At 37.3% G+C, this 21290-nt stretch overlaps 1 protein-coding gene across 5 annotated transcripts in view; it reads left to right on the top strand.

Moving 5' to 3' along the window:
• Nucleotides 1–18152, top strand: part of LOC145662404 (D-aminoacyl-tRNA deacylase 2-like) — a 30427-nt gene extending 12275 nt beyond the window's left edge. For 2 of the 5 annotated variants that reach the window (XM_081727966.1, XM_081727957.1), the window contains exons 2-5: nt 3999–4333; nt 6782–6922; nt 10571–10640; nt 16898–18152. In XM_081727966.1, the coding sequence (XP_081584092.1) occupies nt 4316–4333; nt 6782–6922; nt 10571–10640; nt 16898–17226 (558 nt within the window). In that variant the 5' untranslated portion in view covers nt 3999–4315 and the 3' untranslated portion in view covers nt 17227–18152. The remainder of the gene's footprint in view (nt 1–3998; nt 4334–6781; nt 6923–10570; nt 10641–16897) is intronic. The other 3 variants (XM_081727984.1, XM_081727947.1, XM_081727975.1) reach the window with 2 other exon arrangements.
• Nucleotides 18153–21290: the final 3138 nt, after the last annotated feature.

The raw sequence follows: 21290 nt of genomic DNA, 5'->3' as shown, positions 1-21290 counted from the left end.
GTATGTACACAGAACTTAGTTCTGAATAATAATGAGTTGACTATAAGGCATGCTGTAGAACAAAGGAAACTTAAGAACAATGTCTTATTAGAGCGCATCATTATTTTAACAGAGAATTTTATCAAAGGTAATAGAAGAATAGCACAGGTTACGAAAAGGAATATTAAGAGGACTGTTGTCCATCTTCCCAAGTGCTTGGGCGCTATCTCCCCAAATTTACCATTCCCTCCCTTTAAAAAAAAAAAAAAAAAAAAAAAAAAAGAAAAGCCAAGTTAGTTGCCATAAAACCAAGATAATTTGCTTTGTATGACGGCACAAAAATATCCAGAGTTTCATGCACTCATCCTACAGCTCACGTGAGAAACATTGGATTATGGAACAATGCGATGAATGAATATATCTAGAAGTTCTTTTTGGCATGTGTACCTTTGGTGGCTTTCATAGGTTCAACCTACATTCTGTTTCCTGCCTGGTAGGACAGATGCGACTGTGTTCATTATTCTCTGTTTAAGGTGATTTAAATCTTTAATTTCCTGAACATACGCCAGTTCTTTTACGAGTCCTCAAACAAAAAGTCCAAAGGCATCAGTCAAGGTTTCACGGAGGCCAAACAATTGGTCCTTTTCTGCCTATCTGCTAGGAAACCGTTTGTCCATAGCTTAACGAACGTGAAACTGAAGTATCGTGCTAATTCTTGAGATGATATAGACCCCAAACCCTGCAGTTATAGCGGTTACAACGACACTCGTGTGAAATATTGCTTCGCTACTAAACATCGCACTGGTCAGAAAGTTTTGATTGTCATCAATTTTCTCGCCTGTGGTAGCATCAGATTCTATTATTTCAGGCTTGTCACTGGGTTTAATTTAGTGCACCAGTTGGATTTTGTAAGCAGACAGTTTTAATGTCTTGCGTACTACTTTGTATATGTTAGATGGAGGGATCTCAAGTTCTAATCTTCGACGTTTCAATGACGTTTTGGAACTTGGCACACACAACATTAATTCAGTCCACAGTTTCTCAGGTTTATGCCCTACCTTCTGGGTGATTTTCCTTTCAAAAAAACTTCCTGTATCTTCAAATTGCGTAAGCCACTTACGAATACTCAGATCTGTGTTTGAGGATCTCCCATACTCATGACAAAAGTTATGTTATGCGGAGATCAGTAATTTAGTACCAGTTAACCAAGTAACTAAACGCACTGTGCTTTCTTGACTGGATTCGCCATCGCACTGCCCAGCCGACACTTTGACACTGAAAGTTTTAGTTAAAGTTAAGTGAATGTGAAACCTGATGACGCAACAACGTGACCTTTCCTGGGAACAAATTTCATGAGTTTCTTCACATCTTGCAAAAAGAAAAATGCATTAATTTAAGACATATGATAAGCGTTTAGAATCCTGTAATTCTTTTATAAAGATCTTGTGCGTTTCTTATGTCATCGTAACATTTTAGCAAGTACTTTTTTCCAAGCGCCGATTCGTCTGGAATGGAACATGTACCGTTCCAGGATACCCTCTTAATTTCATATCTTGAAGTTTCCATAGAGAAATGTTTGAAAACACTAAAACTTCACATAACTCGTGAAATCCATGAAGACTTGCTTTTCTAATGGAAGCACTTTCCACAGGTAACAATTGTGAACAAGTCTTCTTATGCGTATTTTTAACAATGCGTAATGTTTCTTGCGATTCATATACTGTCGCTTAATATACCATTTTAGTGCTACCACTTTTACTTCACCAGGCACTTTTTCTTTTTTAAAGTGAATTTGAATTGAAGTAAAATGATTCGAATAAAAGAAGGAGAAATGGATCATTTCTATAAAGAATGACAACACTGTGTCTCCTTTGTAATGTCAAAGGATAAGCAATGTTTTTTGTTGTGCAGCACTTGTGTTGTTATAATAAAAAAAGGCAGTACTCCATTTTGCAGAAGAAATATAATTCCGACTTCTCTCCTAAACGTAAGTTAAGGGAGATGAAAGTGCAATGCGAGCGGAAATTGCACATTAGTTGATTGCTAGGGATTTTCATGCTCTAGATGGTGTAGATTTCGGCACTGTACGTACTGAAAGCCTCTATTCACTGCCGATAGAAACCAGAAAACACTCTTGAAAGAATAAGTGTGCTGCATGTATGGACTATATACATGACAATAATAGAAAAGAAGTTCTGTTTAAAATGTTCGTTTGCTTTATAATCTGACTATATTTTGTTACTCACGTGATAGTTTCCTTTGTAGTCATCAACTTGAGAACATCGGCTTTGGGCACCCACTAACCCCAGCCCCTCGTCAACAATCTAGAGATAAAATGACCTTAAGTGATCAAAAAATTACATTTAAATATTAATAAATTACCTAAAACTTTAAAACGGTCAAAGAAATCTCCAAAAACTGACCTTTTAAAAATATACTTTTAGAACGTACAGTAGGTGGGTAAATGTTTTTGTGTCAACTTGCCTCGTCTTGAGCGAACAGAAAAGAAGTAGACTTGCTAATAAGATCTAGGCCCTAGTTATCAATACTGTAGTTCTTCAAGCTACATAAAGAATTTTGAAGTACACACACTGAAGAAAGCGAAAAATAAGCGCTGAAACGTCTGTGTTTAGGATTGATAAATGAATGCTTCGGTAGGTACTGAACTTTCGTTATTACTTGATATGCATCTATCAGTTCATTAAGTAATTTTTATAAACTTACCTCATTCCTTTTCATAACCAACTCAATTGGAAAAAATCAACAGATCAATAAGTAGATGACAACTTTTATGATATCGATATTTAAAAACAGACCAAGAACACGGTAAATAACATGAATTTTTTGAATATATTGTAAAAATATAAGTTGCTTTTTCCACTTCTTAAGTGTTTTTTAATTAAAAAAAAAAAATCTGTAGTAATTGTGGTATAGTTCATCTGGTCTGAATGGTTGATCAGCAGAGTGGGATTGTGTAGTGGATTTGTTGGGTAGTATAGTAGGTAGCGCACGAGCATGATAAACCGAAGACCCAGCTTCGATTCTTTGCTTAGTTGCATCTTTCACTCTGAATTCCGTTTCATATAACTACAGTGCTGGGATCGCGGTGGCTCAGTGGTAGAGCGTTCACCTCTGGTGCATAGGGTTCTTAGTTCAGTCGCAGCTATGGCCAAGTAAGCTTTGTGGTGGACATACACCATGTGCGTGGATTTTCTTGGAGGGTTCTCCCGTTTCGTCCCACTTTCTTTATTCCACCATTTCATTCATTTTTATCATTACTCTCTCCTTTAGCCTAGCTGGCATAACCGTGGGACATAAAACTTGAAGGTTTCAACTACAGTGCCGAAAAGAAACTTTTAATTGCAATCAATTAAAAAATAATAATAAAACGGTTTTGTTTTGAGGGATGAAAAGCGTATGCTTCAGAACAGAAATTACAAACAGAACAGAGTTCCAATTTAAAAAGGATATCCTAATGATGATAAGAGGAATTTCCTATATATTAGAATAATTTTCACGCTTGGCTTTTATATTTTAGTGTTTTCTTCTCTTATCCTGCTTGTTTGCTTTCTTGTGTAGTTCCAATATTTTCTTGCTTAATCACCCCCTGCAAGCCTGCGAATGCAATATATCTTTCATATGCACAGGCAGCCGGACATTTTGTAATTGTTTAACTGGTTCTCTATATGACTGAAGTGTATCTCCTGTTATTCTTTAATTCTCAGATCATGAAAATGCTGTGCTTTTGTGAATATCAGTATTATTTTACTTAATATCAATTTGTGTAGCAAGCATGACGTATTCTTAGTTACGCATGTATCTCGGTATTAATAATAAAAGTTCCCAAACATTTTCGAAAACGTTTGTGCCATATTGATCTCTATAATTTGAGTCCTGCTTCAGTATTCGAGTTTGTTGTCCTGAGTCTTTCATACTGTTTAATACACTGCTGTAAATGTATGTAGACTTTAATGTAGACAGTTTTGAAGAAATTTTAAATTCTTCGAAATATCGATTAGTCTAGGTAGCAAGAAGCAAGGCAGAATAGATAATAGGCTATTTGGAATTTGAATTATAAATCCTAGAAGAACGGAAAGAAAATCTTCTAAGTAGGATTTCGCTGCAATAAGAGGGGGAATATATCCTTTACATGAATTTGCATTTAATATCCAGAATAAAACCAAGGTAGTTTAAAAAACTTGGAAAACATGTTGAATGAAAGCCATTTAAAAAGAAAGAAAGAAATGGATAAAAGTATAAAAAACAGTCTTTAAGTAAGATGTGATTTTAGAAATGAAGACCAAGCGATGAGAAGCTGGAACTGTGCAGGATACCTATGACTGCAATACAAAGAGTAAGTATCGTAATCAATCCTTTCATCGTAAATCCAGTTGACATTAGCGTAATCATTGTGTTGATAATCTGGAGATCTGCTCCGATTTCCATTGTTAGACTCATCATGTATATATATATATATATATATATATATATATATATATTCCGAAAAAATAATTTTAGCAAATTGATAAAGAAAGAAAACCGCAGGCATGAAGTACTAGGAGAGTTATAAAAACTAAATAATTTTAGTGCTCTTGCGTGTGCATCCCTTTGTGAATTAAAATTTATTTGGCTTCTTTTGAGCTATTTCAAGCAAATCTCCTTTAATTTATCCTCGTAAATGTGATCCAATACTTGCTTTTCTCTGTAAATGATTAAGGAGGTCACCATAACTAGTGTCTAAACAGGACCAGAATGGGCTAGTTCGTTGCAATTTAGGCACAGTATGTAACATCACCATCTCCGATATTGTTCACGTTTTTTTAAAATGGAAACTGTGTGTTTTTAAAGAGAGTTATGAATTGCTCTCGTGCAAGTTATGAATTGAAGCCAACATGGAAAATGTTGAACTGCGGAGCTCTACCATTCAGCTGTGGAAATTGGTAAAGTTATAATTCTTGTTGTGGTTTGTACATGGATGTAGATATCACGCTTTAAAACATTCGCTTACTTCAAAAGGCTGTAGCTAATTCGTGAAGCACTGGTTGATAATGTGCTTTCGTGTGTTTATTATTCATGTACAAATGAACAACCTGTCAAAATTTCCGATTTTTATAAAATGGGTTTGTCGAGAAAATAGTGCCCAAAAATGGCGAGTTTTGAAAAATTTGGCAATATCTCAATTTTTTTAAAACGGTTGCACACAGAGTCGATACAAAATTTGTTTGAGAAAGAGGATAACTTGCACTTTCAAACTGTGAAAACAGAATTTTAAAAATTCGAACCAAGAGCATTCGAAGAAAATCGCAAACATAGACTTTTCCAGATAAACTGAGGTTCATTTGTTAATTTTAAAATGAAATACGTATGCGGAAACCAAACTATAATAAAATATAGTTTTAGCGCCTTTATATGTACATACCACAAAAAGAATTATAACTTTACCAGTCTCAGTAGCTGAATGGTGGGGCTCCAAAGTTGACCAATTTCCGTGTTGGTTTCAATTCATAAATTGTACTAGCCATCATTGATGACGTTATTTAGTGGAAAAAATCGATAAAAAAAGAATATGGGTCCCTTAAAAGCACGTATAGCTTCCATTTAACAAATTGAAAAAATCGGAGATGAGGATGGATTTTTTTTTTTTTTTTTTTTAGTTGAAGTATATTTTTTCTACACCGAAACTATATATACATATAAATAATTTCGATTTAGACTATCGAAGAATTCGTACAGTGAATATCTTAACACTGCATTCATTGACCTTAAGAATTGCTTCTTCAGAACTTTGTGTCCATCCATAGCTGCTTAGATTTTTTTTTTAAATAAGCATTCCGTTACATCATGTATTTTCTGTTCTTTTTTCTAGGCCAGCCTATCGTTATGTATTATTTTTGTACATGATATTACAAAAGAACAGTCTTAAACTGCATTAACTAGCAATCATAAAATATTTAACGTTATCTTGTAGTAGCAAATAATGAAATCTTGTTCATTAATGATATTGTTGGGTTGTGGTGCAGTAGTATTTATTGATCTTTCGTAAGTCATCAGTCAAATGCCTGCTTCAATTAATATCCTGTCGTTTGAATAACTCGACAATTTGGAAAATACTTAAAATGAGGAATTGAATAATTCATCTCACCTTGTGTGATCAATGTTTTATACAGAGAACTTATATCAAATAAATTCCCAATATTATGGATGATCCCCTAATTACTCTTAGTTTCAAATTACTCTAAAGAGCGAGAATCATAACACATTATCAACTATTAAAAATCGACAGACCCGTAATGAAGTTACAGAAATTGGCCAAATATAAATAATTCTTTGTAAACAACGATAATGCAAAGTTATTATTTAAAGTTACCATTTCACGAAATCTCACAATAAAAATAGAAAACATTAGGGTCCTGTGTATAGGACAGCTGTGACAAATGAATTTTATATACTCTTAGGGTCTGTATTCGATTCATTATTGTATTATAAATTATTAAATTTTAGTTTGTAGACTAGTTATAAGACTAGAGCATTTATTCTTATGCCAATTAATTCATTTTCACATCCCATTCTTTATGACTGAATTTATTCATTAGGTTTAAATCTTTCCAGTAATCTTTAAATATCGAATGGGTCTTTATGAATATTTTTAGCTGAATGATTTAATTTTGAGCTAGCTTCAATCTGTTTCGCTTTTTGCTTTCGAAGTGCTTCTACATTATTTAATGTCACAATTGATCACTTACATTTCTTTCACAGCTCAGGGACTTACAGTAGGTTGAAATGATAATTCCACTTTTTTCAGATAAGTGAAAGACAGTGCAGCGAAGATTGTAACATGGCAGAATCAAAAGCCCCAAAAGCGCGGGTGTTGGCACAACAATGTATTCATGCAACCCTCAAGCATCCAATAGTACACGTTGAGAGAACGGATACCCCACGCGAAGTAAGTATGCTCTTTCTACAATTTTTACTTTTGAGCGACGATAGGAGACAAAAAAATATGATAATAGTTTTTTAAAAACTCGAAGTCGAGATTCGAACAGGTATACTTAGAGTGATTTTTGAAGAGTGATTTCGTAAGAGGTTTCGTGAGAGTGATTTTTGAATAACCTTCTCCAGGTAGTTTTTTTTTTTAATTTAATTTTCTCTCTGCTTCTCTAAAATAAAGGTAAGTTACTAAAAGGTGAAAATAAAAAAATAAAAAATCACTATTTTGTCGCAAACTATTCTAACGATTTATTTTATGTTTCATATATCAATACATCATTAACAATTCTATACTGTAGTATGTCATTTCTTTACTAAAAATTAAATTAAATTAAATTAAATTAAATCTTTGTTTTACGTCCGATGGTTATACTGCTAGGCTAAAGGAGACAATGATGATGAGAAATGAATGAAATAGTAGATGAAGAAAGTAGGAGGAAACGGGAGAACGCCGAGAAAACTAAGATACACGGTGAACGGTGTTTATCCACCACAAAGCTGGCATATTTGAGTAGAGTTGATTTTGAATTTAACGTCCCGCTCAGCAGCGAGGCTATATGAGACGGGACCTGGTGATTAACTTGGAATCCGAACCATATGAGCTTCTGCCGGGAGTCGAACCCGAGTCTCCCACGCCACAGGCGCGTACGCTAACTGTTTAGCTATAAAGGAGCTCGAGCTGGGATCGAACTAAGGATCCTATACACCAGAGACGAACGTTCTACCACTGAGCCACCACGGCATTTGGAAAAAATCAACAGGAGACAGTTTACTCTTGGGGATGTGCTTTCTCAAAAACAACTAAGGCGATTTTATTCATAGTTCATAAATAAATATTTGAATAATAAACCCATAAAACGTAGTAAATTATTTTTCATGAAAAAATTCACACGGGGTATTTTACGGGGAAAAATTTATACATACATATGTATACATACAAACAATTTTCACTAATAACAGCCGCATAACATAATTACTTTAGGAAACAGGAGCATCAAAGTTTGGCTCGTATCTTTTATCTTAGGTAAGATTTCATCATATTGCAACTTCAAATAAAAGCGAACAACAAATAAATAAAAGTCAGAAGGACTATTTGGGTTTGAAACAGAGAACAAGATCAAGAGCGTAAAATTGTGATTTCATTCAAAATTTGTTGAGCAGTTGATATAAACTTGCATTACAAAAGTAATTTTAACAAGTTAATACGCAGAAAATGAATAGCAAGAGATTTTTTGGAAGCCACAATCCTTGGTTGGATCACCTTTGAATTGAGTGTCAGCAATGGTTTACAGACAAGATACAGAAATGCGGTAACAAAACAGTCTTAGTAGTGGAATATGTACTTAGGGAAGATGCAGGATGCACATTGAGTATTTAGAGGAGAGAAAACATTTCTTACGTTGCATCCAGAAAGTAACAATATCATAACAGACGGTTTCACTGTTCACTCACTTCTCTCTCATTGTTTCTTCTTCCGTCGTGACACTTCACAATCAGTCAATGATACACTGGAAGAAAATTTCTTAACTTCAAAATGTAAAATCTTACTGTCTTCTAACGGTTTGTCATGTACAGTTTCTACGTCGTTGATCAACATAGTTTGAAAGTCTGGATTAAACTTACTTAATTTCTTTTTACAAAGTTTTCTATGTTCAGCGATAGAGCGCTAATCTGGTTACGTGGGAGCCTTGGTTCGATCCTCGCTCGCGCCAAGTGGACTTGGTGGTGAACAAACAAGCAAACATGTGTGTCGGTTTTCTCGGGATTCTATCGGAGGGGACTGTAGCTTAGTGGTCCAGCACTTACCTCCTTGCCTCTGGTGCATGGAATCCCTGGTTCGATTCCCGGGCAAGTAATTTTGTGATTGAAAATTGTGTCAGTGGGTTTGCTTGGAGTACGTCTGTTTCCTTCCACATTCTCATTCCACCAAGTCTTCCATCATTAGTCTTTTGCCTTAATCATCGTCTCCCATAGTTGAAAAGGCATAAGCGTGGGACATTAAACTGAAAGATTTCATTTCGAGATTCTCCCGTTTGCATCCACTTTCTACGTTCCATCGTTATCATCAGTCTCATCATCACCGTCTCATCTTTGCTGCTTATTCGTTGGACGTTAATCTTTTAAAAAAATGTATTCATCAGCCTCCGTATTTTCTTCAGAGTTTTTCCTTATGTTTTCTAACGTGTAAATTTACAATTTGAGTATTCCGTCTGTTGAACGAGAAAGTGGGTATTGTATGAAATTAGGGAAATTGACATCCATTATAGCTCTAAGTAGGAGGCTTATGTCAGAAAAAAGAGTTGACAGTTTTTTATGTAGGGTTGACAATACTGATAAAATTGAGCATGTCCTAGTATTCTGTGCTTGCAACAGAGATAGAGTCGTCCGAGTGCAGTTGCATACGTGCGAATATCAGTAGGATGAAATGGCTGCCGTAATACAAAATCTCGCCAAATGTGAAGTGAGATCTGTTATATGATTTCTGAACGTCAAAAGACAGAATGCAGCTAACATCTATCGGGAACTGTGTGCCATTTACTGTCCGATAGCAATGAATGAAGGGAAGATCAGGCAGTGGTGTAGAAAGTTTCGGGAAAGGCGTTTAATTAAATATGGCGATGAGCGCAGCGGAAGGCCTAGTGTTCAGAGGGACAATCTGGTGAAACGTGTTAACGAGAAAGTGCTATCCAGTCACCGGTTCACAATAAATGAACTTCCCGAAGAGTTTCCTACATCGAGTTGTGACTGACAAGCTGAGTTATCACAAACTGTGTGCGAGGTGATTGCCAAAAATACTGACAGATGTTCACAAAGAACGACAGCTGTATTCGATTTTTTGGCCTGCTGGGGGAAGGATAGGGATGACCTCTTTTCTCACGTAGTGACGGGACCTGAAACTTGAATATCGCATGCCACTGGGAGTCGAAGCAGCAGTCAATGCAATTGCGGCATTCTGATTCTCCTAAAGGGAATAACTTCAAATAAACGCCATCAGTTGAGAAAATCATGACAGCCATGTTTTGGACCAAAAGGGTGTGATTCTTGTGGAATTTCTTGGTACCGAGACGAACAATTACAGCAGATGTGTATTGCCAAACACTGGGTAATCTACGACTTTCTATCCAAAATCGCCGAAGAAGAATGCTATGCTTTGGAATTGTTCTGATCCATGACAACGCCAACCCACATACAGCTGCTCGTACTGTTGAGACACTTCAGATTTCGATGGGGATTATTAGATCATCCCCCTTACAACTCCAATTTTGCCCCTAGCGATTTCTTTATTTTTCTTTATCAGAAAAAGTGGCTTGCATCGAAACGTTTCAACGACAGTGAAATGCTCAAGACATCAGTGCTGGACTGGCTGCATTGCCAGGCAGCAGAGTTTTACTCAGAGGTTATACGGAAGATTGTGCCACGTGTATTGTTTTTTAATATTGGTTCTTTTATTTATTTTTTTGACATGCGCCTACCTTAGGTTTTTTAATCTTCAGGAGTCAAGATATAAAATTCTAATACTGTATACTAAAAAAATCTAATTCTATTAATTTAATAGTTTTTTCTATTGAATATTTCGAACAATTATTTCTTTCTTCTCTTTCAGATTAACAGAGGAATGATATTGTACATCTGTTTTCTTCAAGGAGCATCAGAAGAAATTCTGGATAAAATAGGTATTGCTATTTATTTATTTTATTAATGGACACTTCGTGTCATACAAAAGTGTGATAACGATTAAAAATGGAAAAAATGGTCTTAAACTCAAAAAGATATTAGGTTAGTTGCGTGTGATGACTTTTCTCGTAGAGGGCTAGGTTCGAGGGATCACACCTTTTTTTAGGGATCAGAAGTTTTAGAAATTAAATAAACATAGGCCTGTAAACAACATAAAGAAAGATGTTAATTCTACGATATTATTTGCGTTTAACAAACAAACAAACAGGAAATCGATTCATCTTAGCTGAACAAATTCAATGTATGAGTAATAGCTCATGCGTAGGTAGTCAAGAAAATTGAGAGAGAAAAAAAATGTAAACCTAAAGAACTGAAGCTTTCCGGTTGTCGTGATGAATATAGTTGTTCTCGTGCAATCAGCCGTGTGAATTCTATATCGTCCAACGTTTCGAGAACCGATAACATTGTTTTCATCTTCAGGATTAAAAATGGGAGACCAAAAACAGAAGCCTTTATTATATAGGTGCTGGCGAGAAGGGGACAGTGTTTGATTGGTTAATGGCGACGTCCAATCAGCGTCAGTCTGTGGCCTCAATTGTAATTGGCTGGTTGACTTGGATGGTTAGCAAACCCTGATTGGTTGTTTTGAATACTATTTCCTATGAGGGGAAGCCATGTTTGACTGAATTGAAGACCGGTACCCTGAAGACGAGAAGAATATTGTTGGTTCTCAAAACGTGTGACGACGTAGAATTCACGTGGCTGATTGCCCGAGTACAAATACAGGATATTTCAATTGGTCTCCAATGGCTTCCTTTGTACTCAAGCAGAAAATTTACCCTAACCACCGTCATAAATAACTCTCCAAAAAAGCCATAAATAGCACGTGTTTGGTGTCGAGCTACGTTGTTGCCATCGCTAAACTTATATTAACGACATAACATTTATTAAAAGAATCCTATATAGTAGTATGAACAGGGGCGGTTCAAAGACTGACATCTGGGGGTGGCAACGAAAGATTATATTTTTCTCATCGGGCTTTTGCAGGACTGATGCTTTACGTGGGAGGGGGGACGAACAACTTAACGTGTTTGGTTCGTACAAGTGTAATCGTTATGGAAGTTACACAATATTAACGATATGTACTATTTAAGATTAAAATAAGCACACATCATGAAACTAATTTTTGATTTCTTTTTTCATTACAACATATCCAAATTTAACTAAAATCAAATGAACTATTTCAGTTTAACGTCCCACAATTATGAACTTTAAGCTAAGAGAGACGAAAGGAGGAGTCTGCAACGAAAAGAAAAGTAACGAAAAAATACTGGATATAATATTGCAACATCGCTTTCTTTTTCAGCAGGTCAACTGGAAGGACTTGTTGAAATATACCTCTCATGTAACAAAGAAACATGTGGTTTTCTTCAATGGTATTCCGTTTCCTTTGAAGCCGCCTAAGGACGATTTGAGCGATTTTACTTTACATATCAGTCGATAGATCATATTAAGCTGAATACAATAACATGCTTGAAGTTAGTTTCTCTGTCATAATTTTTGAGAGCTCCCTTGTGGCTAAGTGGTTAACGTACGTGCCTTTGGCGTAGGAGACCCCGGGTTCGATTGTTGGGAGGAGCTCGTGTGGTTCGGATCTTACGTTAAGCTGTAGGTCCGCGTCTCATATAGCCTCGCTGCTAAAAGGGATGCTAAATTAAAATTCATACAATTCAGCTACGAATTATACAATCAAACGCTTTGATTCCTTCCAAAAATTAATCCGTTTTCGGATAGTATTGTAGGCAAATGTTATTTTTATCTAGGTAAAAAGCAACATTTTGTGTTACTATTGATGAAGGAATTGATCCATTTCGCGGTCACATTTGTATTGTATTGTATTGTATTGTATTGTATTGTATTTCTCTCTGGGTATGTATAGAAGACAAATGTGGGCTTTGTCCTTACACCGAAACAGGATACATGGTGAAATGCGAGATATACTGTGTATATATATATACACTGCTCCACAAAACTTAAGCAACTCGAAGAAAGTGGCAGAAAATAAAACGACACCATCACTGCACCAAGTATAATGAACAAACCGACGGTCTAGATGCACAATGCAACACAAGTGAAGACGAACAATACAGTTAGGATGTACAGAGTGACCAAAAAGTTCAGCACAACAATACCTCAACAGGTGAAGCTGGATTGTGCGAGGGCATAGGCAGTCAATATGGCCTCCATGCTCGTATGTGACCACCACGAACAGCTATACAGTCACGACATCTGGCCTCCATGCTGCAAATCAGAGTGTTGATCAAGTCTTGTGGCAGATGTTGCCACTCCTCGAGGAGAGCTGCTCCCAGTTCAGGGAGAGTGCGTGGTGGTGGACGGTACTGCGCTATTCGCCGTCCAAGAGCATCCAACACATGCTTGATGGGATTCAAGTCCAGCGAATATGCAGGCTATGCAATACGCGTAATGTCTTCGCTCTCCAGATAGTCGGAAACAAGATGTGCACGGTGTGGGTGGGCATTGTCATCCATGAACAGGAAGTCTGGGCCAAATGCTCCGCGGAAATTGCGCACATGTGCATTCAGAATTTCATCCCGGTACCGTTGTGCTGTTAAAGTGCCATGTTGCACAATATGGAGGTCCATTTTCCCATTCAGCATAATTCCACCCCACACCATAATGGAAACACTGCCATAGAAAGGCCGTTCAGCAATGAAGTTTGAAGGTGTTCCTGGCTCTCTCCACACTAAAGTCCGACCAGAATCATACGACAAACTGAATCTCGACTCATCGGAGAACATGACACGCGCCCACTGGTGTTCCCCCATGCAACATGTTCCTGACACCATGTGTAACGCGCACGTTTGTGCTCCACTTTCAATGGCGTACACAGCACAGGCCTTCCTGCATACAGTCCTGCTCTGTTGAGCCGACGACGAACAGTTTCACGACTCACGCGTTGTTCTGTAGCCTGAAACAACTCATTGGCCAGTTGAGAGCGTGACTCTTGACGGTTACGTTTGGCAGAAATTGTGAGAAATCCGTCATCGACGGTCAACGTCTTCTTCGGACGGCCTCCTCCATGACGTCTACTGACTTCACCTCCACTTTGGAAGCGACTCCACAGCCTTGACACAACGCTTTTGTTCACGTTGAATTCCTGCGCCACTTCCACTTGCGATCGACCCAATTCCAACCGCCCAATTATTCGCCCGCGGTCAAAGTCACTCAAATGTCGTCTATCAGTCATTGCAAGGTGTGTACCTCACACAAGAACCACTAACACAATGCTTGGAGCCTCGGACACTACTAGGCTGTGGTGTGCGCCTCATGGCATAATTTGTTCACCGCGCTTGAAACGGTGCTGCTTATGCAATAGAACGTGTGCTCGGTTTGCCTGTGTGTCTCTGACGCGTCTCTGTGTATTTGCATGCCACTAACCAGTGTTGAATGGGCCCCACACGTCGCTTATACCACGTTCTCTCGGCTTGCTTAAGTTTTGTGGAGCAGTGTATATACAGATTCCTTAGAAAATATATATAACCAAGTAGAATCATTTTTATTGAGATTGTGTAGTGATTATTTGGAAAATACACGTGTTATGTATGGATTGATACTATATTAGCGTTTCTATCTTCTTCAAATTACGGGGACATAAATCCGAAGAACTGAAAAAAAAAATACTGAAAAGTGTAATTGACAAAATAATAATAATAAATGTGTGTATGTTTGGAAAGGTCCTGTACTTGTTCTGTAATTAAATTATGCAGGTAGTCTTTCTGCGCTTTCTGCTCTACATAAATCGACTTTCACTTAAGTGCACGTAAAGAATAGTTGGTCTGTAAAACCATATATTATTCTAGGTTACAATTTAAACAAAGTCAGAGCTGATCAACTGATTAGCTAGTGTGTTTTTACCAGAAAATTGTACAAATGATGGAAGAAAGTGTTTTTTCCCAAATTATTATGATAGCTATTGTAAGTAGCCAAACATATCGTGGTTGGTTTTTGATAGGTTTGTACAATATATATATATCGAATAAATAACCAGCTTTGCCATAAATTTGAAGTGCAAACTGATGCCTTTATTCTATATATACTAAAACTATTCTATTCTATGAATTCTATGAAAATTCTAAGAATATATTATATGAATTTCTTGTTTGCTTTCACCATTAAAGATATTGTCATATGCACAAAATGCAATTAAAATCATTCAAATATTCGATTGTGTTGTTCATCATACCTTGTATGTATGTAGAAAGCATTATTTACGAGGGTTGTTCCGAAAGTAATGCCTCCTTTTTTCATGGACACTAATGGAGATACATAAATAAAAACAGCACAGCTAAACAGAGCAATATTTCAGCTACTGATTGCCAGTTATTCACATAGTTCCAACCATTTGTTATGCACTTTGGCCAACGATGAACCAGAGCCTGCATGCCGCGCTTGTAAAAATTGGAACCAGCTGAGGCTAATCACTTCCTTATAGCTTTGACAACAGCTTCCGAGTCTGGATTCCAAGTCGTAGTGATGACACCACGTCTTATCTCCAGTGACGATTCTATCCAGAAAATTGTCACGTCCAGCTGCGTATTGGTCCAGCAAGTCCCAACAAATTTCCATTCGCTGAGTTTTGTGATCTTCTGTAAGCATCCGCGGCACCCATCTCGCACAGACTTGGCGATAACCAAGATAGTCCAGCATTTTTTCCAAGGCATTACAGCCGACATTCAACTTTGTATACAATTCTCTGGTCGTTATCCGGCGATCAGCACGGATGAGTTGATCAAGACGCTCTTCATTGCGAGGGATGACAGCTGTGCAGGGTTGACAGGGTCGTGGCTTGTCATGAACACCCTTTTCACCATCTTGGAAATGCCGTACCCATCGCCTCACATTGCTCACGTCTATTGTATCGTCTCCATAAAACTTTGCCAAGCGTCGATGAATTTCAATCGGCGCAATTCCTTTAGCAGTGAGGAATTCATTCACACTTCGTTGTTGTATACGCACATCCATATCAGGCTCCATTTTGGAACACTCCTATGCTGGCACCAACTACCGCAGAACAACGGGACAAGCTGCAAATAAAAGAGGAAAGGTTCAAGCTTTAGCACTACACCAACGACATCTGGAACAGACATACAAAGTCAACACAAAAAAATAGGAGACATTAATTTCGGAACTAGGCTCGCATATAATACAACTAAAAATGTATCGATATGTACAAATAGCTTACAAATAATGTATCCTGTAGTTGTAAGGATTATATTTTCATAAGATAAATATTAGATTAGCCAAACGTTTTCTAGATGTTTTATTACAAAAATAGGGAAACCTAGTAAAATCACCGACCTGAGAAAGGAACCATGTACAAGAATGTGGTAATATACATTCTTCTTGCACACGCTTATCTATACTTTTCAGTTAAGGAAGATTCAAACAGTTTTTATAGCAATTGCTCAGACATAGATCGAAGTCAATTGTATTTTGTATGGAATTGTAAGTTACACGAAAAAATATCTTTTTATATCCGATTATTCCAAAAAATGTATACATACTTTAAAATAGAATAGCTCTCTGTTACTGTGAGTGTTACAACAATACAAAGGGAAAAGTTGTAACATAGAGCAGTAATTACGATAAGTGCTCAAACTGCAAAGCACCACCCTCGAAACACTTCTCGAGTACAATTCTGCAATTACTTGTAGTTATGCGAAGCCGGTATGATTTTCCCCTATGCATATCCGTCACTCCGCTTCCTTACTTGAAACTTACAGCGCAAGCAAGCAATACGTAGACTGTTTGCGGTTCAGTTTCATATTCGTCCCTCCAGTGTCGTTGAACTTCATAGACATTCTCACACTTCTAATATCCTTTTAGGATGTTTCGTCGCTACTCAAATGATAACCATATTTTTGCAATCACTACGTCGGATTGCATCGATTAACACCAATACAATCTGTTGCTGTTGTTAAATGATAGTCTATACGTTGAACCCATAGCGAACGCCACTTAAAGCATTTGTCATGTATAATATGCCTCTAAAGTGTGTATACATTTTTTTAAAAGTTCAATGTATACGAGACAAATTTTCATACCTCTTTTTACTCTGTCTGCTTTATATATGTATATAAAGCAGACAGAGTAGAAAGACGTATGAAAATTTGTCTTGTGCCAGTTGCGGCTGTATATGTATATATTCATGTATTTATGTTGTTTCATCTTACAGTGAATTTCATATTAAAAATCAAACTTTGCGAAGATGACAATGGGAAGCTAGTTTCAGTACTGGACTTGCCGGGTGACATACTCATTGTTCCGCAAGCCACATTGGGTGGAAGAGCAAAAGGCAAAGTTCTTCAGTACCATGCAAACATCAAGAAAGAAGAAGGATTAGAGTTATACAAGAAGTTCGTTCAGAAAATCACAGAAGAAGCAACTGCAAATGCGAACTTTTCTGAAAATCAGAAAACTGTTCAGTGGGGAGTGTATGGAGAAAAACAGATACTTAGCATGGAAACAAATGGACCATTTACACATCATTTCGAATTTTCATAGACGTTCATTATTATTTTCCATCTGTTATAGTGAATGGCTTATTAGATCGTTTTTTGAACATGAATGCATATCGAAACATTCCAGGGCTTCCAAATGTACGTTCGTTGTTGATCTCACTAGTTGCGGCACGATATAAGCCGTGCAACTTGGTGACTGTTTTGTAATCTAATGTTATTTTGAGGTGCTGTGGAATGTGAATGTACTCTCCTCTGAATGAGTGTACGTTCGAAAAGTTGCCTTTATGCACGGGCTTCCAGCGGAATCATAGATATTTTGTGTACAACTCTTTTGCTTTGTAAACCGTAAGTAATAACATTAGGATGATTTATCATTGTTGGGAAAAGAAGTTGTTTTTCCGCAGACGAACGGCTTGCTGCTATCAAGATCGATGACAGATGGTTGTAGCGCTTAGCGGGTACAATATCTGTGAAAAAAGTTTTGAAATGTACAGATGAATCTATTCTCCACTGCGGACTAACTGCTGTAGTCGGTCCGGACTGCATATGAGCATAATGTCCATTTCCAGACCAATAAGATATAAGATACCTAATATTCTTATCATAACGAGCGTTCAGTCGCGTTGCTACTGAAAATCACTGCTAACTCTCAGACATTTTTTAATTAATTTATACATATGATACAGTGTAAATTACACACTGGTTTACTGTCATTCTCAATAGCTGAAAAAACTACAGAGACTTTTATTGTAACGCAGAGAAGATTTGCAGCACAAACATAAGATTCTAGTCAAATTTTAATTAAAAACATTCTTGATAATGTTGTTATTGACTAAGTTATTGTATGTAGACAATCATGATACCTGTATCCAGTATTTATGTGAAATTGACAGTTGAAACTAGTTATATCAAATGTAGTGAACTAAACTGTAAAAAAGCTGTTAATAAAATATAATTAAAATATTTCAATATTGGATCATTTTTATTTTTATTTCATTTCAGAATGAGGTTATTATACAGGGCTATCCAAAAAGAAGGCACAGGTATTTATTTCATATTGAAATGACATATAAAGCAATATTAATCTGATATAAGAAAGAAAGGTATGTTTTTGTGGATATTACAATTATTGGATACGAGCACCATAGGTCACACGTAGACGTCCAACGGATAATCTAGTTCTTGCCAGACGCATCTCAACGTATCCTCAGTTATCTACTCTACTGCATTAGAGATGCGCTGCCTATGTGAAATGCAGTTCCTATGCGGTGCTTGTTTCTTGTATTTTGTGCGAAAATGAATCTGCACTGTTACGTAGTCGTGTGAATTCCATCACACAATACGCACCTTGGTGATTTGCATTTGTATTGTGGTCTGTTTATACAACAACTAGCACCTCCAACAACTTTCACGCAAATTACAGACTATGAAAACTTACGACCTTCGTTTCTTCCGACCAACTTTGCGTTGGTGTTCAAAATAATCATCAGTCACTTCACATACGCCTAAAGTCTTTTTGACCACTTTATCAATGGTATTATATACTATGTCCTGGAGGAACCCAACCACAGCCTTTATCAGGATTACTTCTTGCCCTGAAACATTGTCCACAATTTAGTTATGTAAATTGATGTCGGGGCTGCTATATACCAAGTCAGTTGGCGTAGTGAAATTTAGGACTTTCGTGCGAAACCAGGCCTAAGTGGAATTGCTCCTGTTTGTTGCTGAGCAACATGTGGTTCAAAAGCTTCAGAATGGATGCCAACACGGTCATTTTAAAACACTTTGACAGAGGTTTTCACATTTTGCACACACACACAAAAAAAAAGTGTGTCGGAGGTGCTGTTGTAGGTTACATAAGGTAAGATGGTGAGTCTGAAGTATTCATGAATTTCTATCACAGCTTTTCAGGAGGTGGAAGCATACACACAAATATTCTGGCGATTAAACGACTACTTAACCGTGAAAATATAAGTGAATAGAATTTTCCAATGGTAATTGTGAGCGTGACGCTGCAACAGGCGTCTAAATCTTCCACTGCAGTATGGGAAAGTGACTGGTCTCCGATATTCTGTCAACTCCATGTCATTGTGTAGTTGTAACATCTGCATGTTCTAGACATCGCCGACTGCTTCTTCACCGGGTTACGCAGAATATGGCATAACAGAAATTTATCAGTTGCTTGCCCCGCAGGCGCGTGGACATCATTGCCATGGTTTGTCTTCTACAGGTGCAATCTCGTTGAACTTCGTGCGACTTATTTTGTGTTCCTTTGTGGTGTTCAAAATCTCATACTTTTCTGCTATCGCTTGCACTCAATCTTTGTAATCCTCCGTTCCATGGTTCAGGTACCAAACACTATGCTTTCTCCTTGGTGAATTTACAATAAATTAGGTGTTACATGGTAGATGGGTGGCGCGTGAAAACTTCAGTACCTGAACTTTATGAATAGATTCAGTATATACAGATATCAAAATAGTAGAAACCTTCATATATTGTTGCAACAGAAAATCTTTTAGAGTCACTAAAATTGAACGTGCTTGGACTGTGGCTGTCTTGTGTTTGTGCTATGTTGGATGGTACTGCAAAGTGGTGGTCTACAGATTCATTGTGCAGTGGGTAAGACAATGGTGAGCAAAATGGAGACACTTCCGATTTTTGGACAAGTTCTGGATGCATAGTTAGTTTAAGTGACTGTTTCGAACCCTGCCACTATGTTAGATGTATCAAGATGATGATACGCACAATTAGTGACCATCAGAAGGGATGAATAGTAAATGAAAACCTAATCTAGGTGAGGAAATCTCCGGACCATGAAGAGGAATTTTGCAAAGAACCGTGGAGCTGTGAGAGCTGACTACAGAATTAAATCAACATTTGGAATAACATACTTTCTATAATCATCGCCCGATGAGAGATGCATAATCTCAATGATCGCGAATGCATTACGATTTCATGAAAAAAATTGTGCCGAGACTATAAAATATGGACCGCCTATGATCGGAGGAGACTAATACGCCTGCCCAAAGAGGTATATCCTTCTGACTGCCTAGTCCCTAAACATGGCTGTGGATGCAATATCATGGTATTTCGCTACTCTTATTATTACCCCTAAGGGACAAATTATTGCCAGAAATTATGTGGACAGGTGACCAGGAACATTCAATGGAATAAATGTGCCCTAACTACGACGTAATCTTCGAAGGTGACAAGGCGCTAATGTTCTCAGCCGGAATTATTCAAACGTGTATTTATTTTCAAGTTTTATCATGCACGTTGTATATATTGTAAATATTAATTTACCACATTAACTTTTAGAGGACGGCTGTCTGTGATACAGACAGCAGTTTAAACCTCTGTAGCTCAGCTCCTAATTAACCTAGAGATGATTTAGGTGTCAATCTCTTCAGGAAGGACGAAATTTTCCAATGATATGCATTTCATCCATATGGAGGATATCGCGAGGAGGGACAATGGGAGAAAGTTGGGTATTGTTAGTTTTCCCTCCCCTACTCTGCATTTGAGGGGTCACTCGCCCCCCAAAGGAGCATAAAAATCGATATCAATAGAGATAAATGAACATACTAACTAGTGATATCTTCTATATGGCTCTTGGGCTTGCGAGGGGTTGAATGAAAGGGATGTTGAATTTACCCTTTTTCAGTGTATTTTTCTAAACAAAGGAAACCCACAAATTTGACCTTGTTGGGCCTCTAGCAACTCTGTTCTTTGTCGTACGAAGGAAAAAAGATCTGATATGTAAGCCGGACGTTGAGTAAAATTAAATAAAAAAGAAAGGGTGTAGGTCCAATAGCAAGGCATATAAAAATTTGGAACCTCGTACGTACTATAGTCCCCCGTATATTCTTTAGTAGGGATTGTGGTCTAGTCTCATGTTGGCAGCACTAGCGACGCCCCCAACTTCCCCAGGGACATGAACGATACCTCGTTCGAAAGCTTATTGAACAACGATTCCAATGAGGTAACTTTTTCAAACGTGTAGAAGTAAAAAGAAAATACAGTTTTTTCACATTTCCGATGGCAACACTGATTATTGTCCTACGCCAGAAACAAAATGTTCACATGTAGGACAGACATTGGGTGCAA

This window comes from Thermobia domestica, chromosome 1 (assembly GCF_964235325.1).
Source record: "Thermobia domestica chromosome 1, izTheDome1.hap1.1, whole genome shotgun sequence".
In the NCBI taxonomy this organism is placed as follows: Eukaryota; Metazoa; Arthropoda; class Insecta; order Zygentoma; family Lepismatidae; genus Thermobia; species Thermobia domestica.
The sequence above is the reverse complement of the archived record's forward strand: the minus strand, read 5'-3'. Positions and strand labels throughout refer to the sequence as shown.